Genomic DNA, 6,639 nt, shown 5'->3' on the forward strand with positions numbered 1-6,639 from the left:
AATGTATAATTTGCATTATTATGTAATGTAATTAAATAAATAAAACGTTTTATTTGTTTTGTCGAAACCGTGTCTTCTTTTTCTTGCTTTGCTTGGCTCAATGTCACCACTTGTTGAATTTATAGACACTTGGCAAATAATTTCTCATCAACTTTTTAATCCATAACCTTTACTTATAGAAACGCGTTTCGGGCATTTGCCCATCTTCAGTCTGTTACATAATAAACATATGTATCAGTTTCTCATAATACATAATATTTTTAATGGTAAGTTTTTTCTAATTATATGATAATTAAAACAAACCTGGATAACGTACGTGTGACGATCGAATCCCCCGTTACAGGGTTACATTTATTTTATACATCTAGTTCATTTTAGGTGTTTTCCTCGTAGAAAGGTTGTATCTGGTGAACATCTGTCCGGCACCTTCCGCACTACGTCTTCCCACCTACCTTCCCCTCCATACTAACTTGACTGTTTCCCCCGTTTGTTTGCAACGTGCAACATCTCTCCCAGAATGCCTACCAGATACAACCTATCTGCGAGGAAAACATTTAAAATAACTTAGACGTATAGAATAAATGTAACCCTGTAACGAGGGATTCGATCGTCACATGTATGTTATTCAGGTTGTCTTGGTAGGTTTTTTAATTATCATATAAAAATATTAGGTATTATAGAAACTCATACATATGTTTATTATGTAACAGACTGAAGAGCGGCGAAAGCCAGAAACGCGTCTCTATAAGTAAAGATTGTGTATTAAAAAGTTGATGATAAATTACTTGCCAAGTGTCTATAAATTCACCAAGTGGTGACATTGAGCCAAGCAAAAAAAATGTTGTCGATTAATAAAAAGGAAGCTCTTATTTTTCAATTACAAATTACATTTAATTTACAGATTATAAGTCTCATACACTACAATTACAATACGTTAATTATAATACGGGTAATTCTACTGATAGGTGTAATTTTCTATTTGTAAATTACATAAATGAGGAATATACGAAAACCTCGAATTGCATCAAAGAAGATGTGGATTTTGCTCTCTGTTTGGATATCAAGTGTTTAACTCAATTCTAGACTGAAAATTTATTCTAAGTTGGTACTAAGTAGAATAAACGTGTTTACTTTCATCTATTAAAATATAGAATACGTAAATGAAAACCAATTACAATTTCTTACATCGTTATTTAAGTAAATTAATGAATTTTATGGACAGTATTATCAAATGTAATTCTACAGTTAACTGATGTTGGGAAACTAATTACATTATTTTTCGATTACTCCTCTCATTTTCACATCGATTTAAAATTTGAAAGATTAAGTGTAGAAATACACGCAGAGCCGAGTGCAATGAGTTGAAGAATTTATATAACGAAACAAAATATAATCTGCCAAGGAGAGATCCTTTCCTCGAGGACATTCTAAAGGAAACTGGTCCCTATTCAAGTTTCAGACACGTGGAGCAAACCCTGAAAATTGCGCACGGCCAGGCTCGTTAGTGGGGTACGAAACCAAAACCTACTACCAAAGTTTGATGATTTTTCACTCGGGCATTACTCCTGAATGCGCAGCATTTTTCCAATATTTTACATTATAAGATATTTTCATGTACTTGACAAATGCATTTTAAAAATATAACTAGATAAAAAGTAAAAAGAATGGGTGCATTTAGCGCTCATTCTGTACAGTGCCGCAAGGTTGGCTAGTAGTATTCGCATCGTTAACAGATGTATTTTTGATTCATAAACCATAAGCAGAACATTTATGCGTATTGTATGTTTGTATTTGCAATTCTCTTTTGTTCTTCTACGCTTATGATAAACTTAAATTAAAGATAAGTTTGTCGAATTTTAATATACTTTTTTAATAATTTAAAAAGTGACCCACAAAAAGGCAAAATGTGCTGTCTTAAAGCTATTTATTGTAATTAAGTAAATATTTGCTCGAACAATGGCAGATTGCTTCCAAAAAGCCTTCAGATAGCGACGTCACGTAACATTACTTTAGACATACGCTTTATTATAGCATCTGCAGCGTTGCAAGTTAATTTGAAGTTGCTATAACATATAACTTAACAGAAAATCACTTATGGCTGCTGCTATTTTCGTTGTATATTTGTCTCTTTAATCCGATTTTTCAGTTCGGTAGACTATCATATACAGCATTCAGGTTATGAACTTCTTTTATTGGTTTGTCATATGCATTTCGGACTCAATTGTAATTTAAGTCTCTCTTCAGTACAAACTCAGATTCTGTTTTCTAAAAACCTCGGTGTATAATTGGTAACGTTGGAAAAGATTAAAAATACAGCCATTTAAAAAACACTTCAACTACATATTCACATTAATACGTTGCACACTTTACAAATGTTCATAAAACCTATACAATTACAAATTTTCAAGAAAGAGCATACGAATTTTTTTGAAAAAAGTTGTAATTGTAAAGGTTTTTATGAACATTTGTAAAGTGTGCAACGTATTAATGTGAATATGTAGTTGAATTGTTTTTTAAATGGCTGTATTTTTAATCCTATCCAACGTTACCAATTGTACACCGATGTTTTTAAAAAACAGAATCTGAGTTTGTACTGAAGAGGGACTTAAATTACAATTGAGTCCGAAATGCATATGACAAACCAATAAAAGAAGTTCATAACCTGAATGCTGTATATGATAGTCTACCGAACTGAAAATCGGATTAAAGAGACAAATACACAACCACAAAAAAATATAACTTAACGTTTCTATTTGAGGAACTTTCCAAGAATTATTTCAGTGAGGAAACAAGCAAAGGACAAAGTGTATCCTATAACGAGGATTCCGAGTGCACCGTATAAATCTGCTACGGATAAAGGTTTCGCAGCATCTTCAAAACTGGGTACGTTAAGAACTTCTTCAATTTTAAAAATTTTTGTCTCAAATATTCTTCGTATTCTAGAAATATACAAATAATTTGTAATGGTTGTGATGCTTTAAAATATTTGATCATGAGTAAATTATCAACTTACAGTTTGTTAACTTGTTTTTTATACGGAAATCCTTTTCTCATGGCAAATCCTTTATAAACTGTAGAAAGAACATCATCAGATTTAACATAGTTTGATCCATAAGCAATTGCAACAAGATTCTCAGCGAAAAAAGTTCCAATAACCACCATTCGATCTTTTATAAGAATGTCGGTAAACAATTTATTTTTAAAAGCCTTCGCTTCACGATGACTTTTAGCTTTGCTGTCTACGTAATCCTTGAAAAACTTTTTCATTAAAGTAGCATTCTGTCTCACCTTTGCATTCATAACGAAAATATGTTTTTCACTTTCTGTAACAAAAAGTCTTGCGTGTTTTGTTCCTGACTCCTACATAGAAGGAAAATAAATTTCATTAATTAATATTCTTTAAAAATTTGAAATTTCTACAAATTAGGAAATACGGGGTGGTTAGAATTAAACTAACGTTATTCAGACATGAGAAGAGCTTGTTCCACTGAACAAAAACAAACAAAACTCGGTACACATGAATGCAATTCGTAAGGGAGACATTTAAAAATGTAGTTGAAATTTTTACCACCAAAGATGACAGTTTTCTGACAAGTGGACAACATTCTATTACAAGAATAACGTTAGTTTTAACTACCTAATGTTACTTTTCGGAAGGAATATGAAGACATGTCCTACTATGCTGTTCTTCACAACTGATAAAGTGTGCACACGCTCCGCTTAGCACAATCTTTTAAATAAATTCACAGCCATAAATATACATTTTCGATCGAATACTACCACATTTTCCTGATGGTGATAATTCCAATTAATTTTCACACCGTAATTTTCTTCTTCGTGTCCAAATAACACGCGTACCGTATTTCACTTAATTCGGTTGAATAGAGTTTAATTTTAACCATCCTGAAGTTTTTTCTCGACCTCACAAAGTTGAAAGGTGACAAAAATAAAATGTTTCATTTATTTACAACATACGGCTGTTGCAATTCGAATGACTTCAACTTAAAAATTTTATAATTTTACGTTAAAAATAGAAATTTGTTAATAATTACATTTAATCCTTTTAAAATTTCTGGTAAAAAAACCACTTAATATAAGACAAGAAGATTATCCTTTTAAATAATTTCTAATCAAATAATATTCAATTGTATATATACATAATACTTTACTAATAGAATACTTAAAATAAAAATAATTCTTTTTTTGTGTGAGCGTCAGAAATCACCAATAAAAATAATTACTTAAAGATATAAAACGATTTTATTTTTGAAAAAAATAATATATTCTGTATTTCCTATTTTCATCAGTAAAAATGTTATTCAAACCTAAAAATCTCTCAGAAACATTCAACAAGAAATTTTCCAAAGTCACAATTTTGATCATAAACTATATCTTACACTGATTCAAGAGACTAAATATATTATTTATCTTAATATCTAAACCAGGGGTGTCAAACATTTTTGTTTCTCTGAGCCACGTTGGAAGATGTGGATTTTTGGGCCACAAGTATATTATATATACTTGTGGCCCAAAAATCCACGACATCTTCCATCTTCCAAAAATTCATAATGACCACAAGTATATTATATATACTTGTGATTAACATGTGATAAACAGATTATAGTGTGCACTAAAATTTTGGCAATAATGCTGAATAATGCAAATTGTTGTATGGCATAGTGGAGAATTTCATAATTCGGACTGTTAGTTTTCAAGCAGAATTGCTTATGGAAGAAATATATTTGATGGTTTAGTAATCAAGAGAGGGAATATTAATAAGTATTAAATCTTTATCACGAAAAAGAATATTTTAAAGAATTATTTCTACAAACACTTCCACTTTTTACTTAGAAAGAGATAAATTTATTTATTATGAAGGAAACAAACAAAAATTTATTTGAAAAACACAAATATTTGTCATATTTGGATCTCTAATTAATAAAAAAAATGAAAAAACACTATTTTAAAGTGCATTTTTATTCGACTAATCTATTTGTAAATAATATGTAGCTCAAAATGTTGCCAAGTGGCAAATGAGATTTTTTTACGCCAAACTAAGAAAAGGGTAGTTAACTTTGGCGAAAAGTAGACAAATCATGCAACTCTGGAAGAAATACTAAATAAAGCTGGAGTTGGGACTCAAAGGATTATAAACCCAAATGCGGGAAAAGGAGAGAAAAGATAAAAGATAAAGAAGTGACGAAGATTGGAAAATTAAGTGTCCATATTTGCATAACAGAAAGTCTATTTAACCCGAGCAGTCAAGGTGTCAGCCTACCGCTCTAAGGGGCCCGGGATCGAATCTGGACAGGTCAAGGTATCCCCAGAATTTTTTCGGGAGTGGTGTGTTCAGATATGTCGGGCTCTGTCTGTCACTACCTGTTAGCACCATTGTGGGTCTAACCGAACCCATAATGGGCCTCTTATAGCAGGCCCTCTTAGTGCCCACAGAGCGGAAAGAGTATTAAAAAAAATACTTTTTCTCTTCTGGCCTTTCTCTCCTTTCCCCGAATTTGGGTCTGCCATTTTTCGAGTCTCAACTTTAGCTTTATGTAGTATTCCTTTCTTATTCACACATTTCAACGTATTTGAAAATATTTCCTTTTTAATCAAAAATAAAATATGTATAAAGGCTTTGTGAAACTTCTTTTATTAAGTTTATGTCGTTGAAATAAATAAATAAAACAATATTAAAAAATTTGTCGGTTTTATTTACACGTTTATTGGGCCGCATTGGAACTTGCCTTGGGCCGCATGCGGCCCGCGGGTCGCGAGTTGGGCACCCCTGGCTCTAAACAATAGAAAAGAAGTATAATACGAGCAATTATTTATTGTGACATCGTCACAATACCGGACAGCAAATTAAGCTCTTAACCCGAGGTATCTCAGGCAAGTAACATAGCGTTACATAAAACTCGGGCGTTTGGACCCCGCTAAATTTTTTTNTACATTTAGATTTGCAGTCACATTTTCTGAAACCCTGCCCAGTACCAAGGGATTGTTTTATTGCTGTTTGACGTAAAGATATTTTTACAGCACCGACATTCATCTTCTTTCTTTGAAAATCTCTCTTTGCAAACACTGAAGTCAGATTTTGCATACAATTGTTTTAAAACACCTGTTTTAGTATCAAGTTTATAAAAGCCATCTTCTGTTTTACTAAGAACTACAGCTAAAATTTCGTGCATCAGTTTTTGCATCAATTTTTCCAATTTTTCAAGGTCTTCTTCAGTTTTTATCGAATGTAATATACTTTGTGGTATAATAGAAAAAGACTGGAAAAGTGAAAAAATTAGAAGATTCACAAGAGACTGTGATTATGAGATCACAGTCAAATCTTACTCAAGAAGACATTCCATTATCCCCTGCTTTTACAGAATCACCTACAGAAATACAAGAATTTATCGATAATAATCTTAAACTGCCTTCTATACCGTTGATTGATGATGCAGTCACGAAGAATATTCAGTTATCCTGCACCTCCAAGGAATCGCCTCTGCAAGTTGAAGAAGTCATCACTGAGTTACTCTCAACTTCAGCAGAATCGCCATCACAGTTTCGTACGGAGCCTGTAAAGAGCACTATACAAGACATAGTCTGTATTGTTTGCTCAAAAGCAGCATCAAGTGCTCACAAGTG

The 6,639-nt window shown here is 32.1% G+C and overlaps 1 protein-coding gene across 2 annotated transcripts in view; it reads right to left on the reverse strand.

Annotated features, from left to right (window-relative positions):
- Nucleotides 1–2,667: 2,667 nt before the first annotated feature.
- LOC111628594 (probable glutamate receptor) overlaps nucleotides 2,668–6,639 on the reverse strand; it is a 29,384-nt gene continuing 25,412 nt past the window's right edge. For both annotated transcript variants that reach the window (XM_023372415.1, XM_023372416.1), the window contains 2 exons: nucleotides 3,014–3,360; nucleotides 2,668–2,939 (listed from right to left, as the gene is read on the reverse strand). In XM_023372415.1, the coding sequence (XP_023228183.1) occupies nucleotides 2,750–2,939; nucleotides 3,014–3,360 (537 nt within the window). In that variant the 3' untranslated portion in view covers nucleotides 2,668–2,749. The remainder of the gene's footprint in view (nucleotides 2,940–3,013; nucleotides 3,361–6,639) is intronic.

The sequence above is a fragment of the Centruroides sculpturatus genome, unplaced genomic scaffold (genome assembly GCF_000671375.1).
Source record: "Centruroides sculpturatus isolate CEXI.00-Female unplaced genomic scaffold, Cexi_2.0 scaffold403, whole genome shotgun sequence".
In the NCBI taxonomy this organism is placed as follows: Eukaryota; Metazoa; Arthropoda; class Arachnida; order Scorpiones; family Buthidae; genus Centruroides; species Centruroides sculpturatus.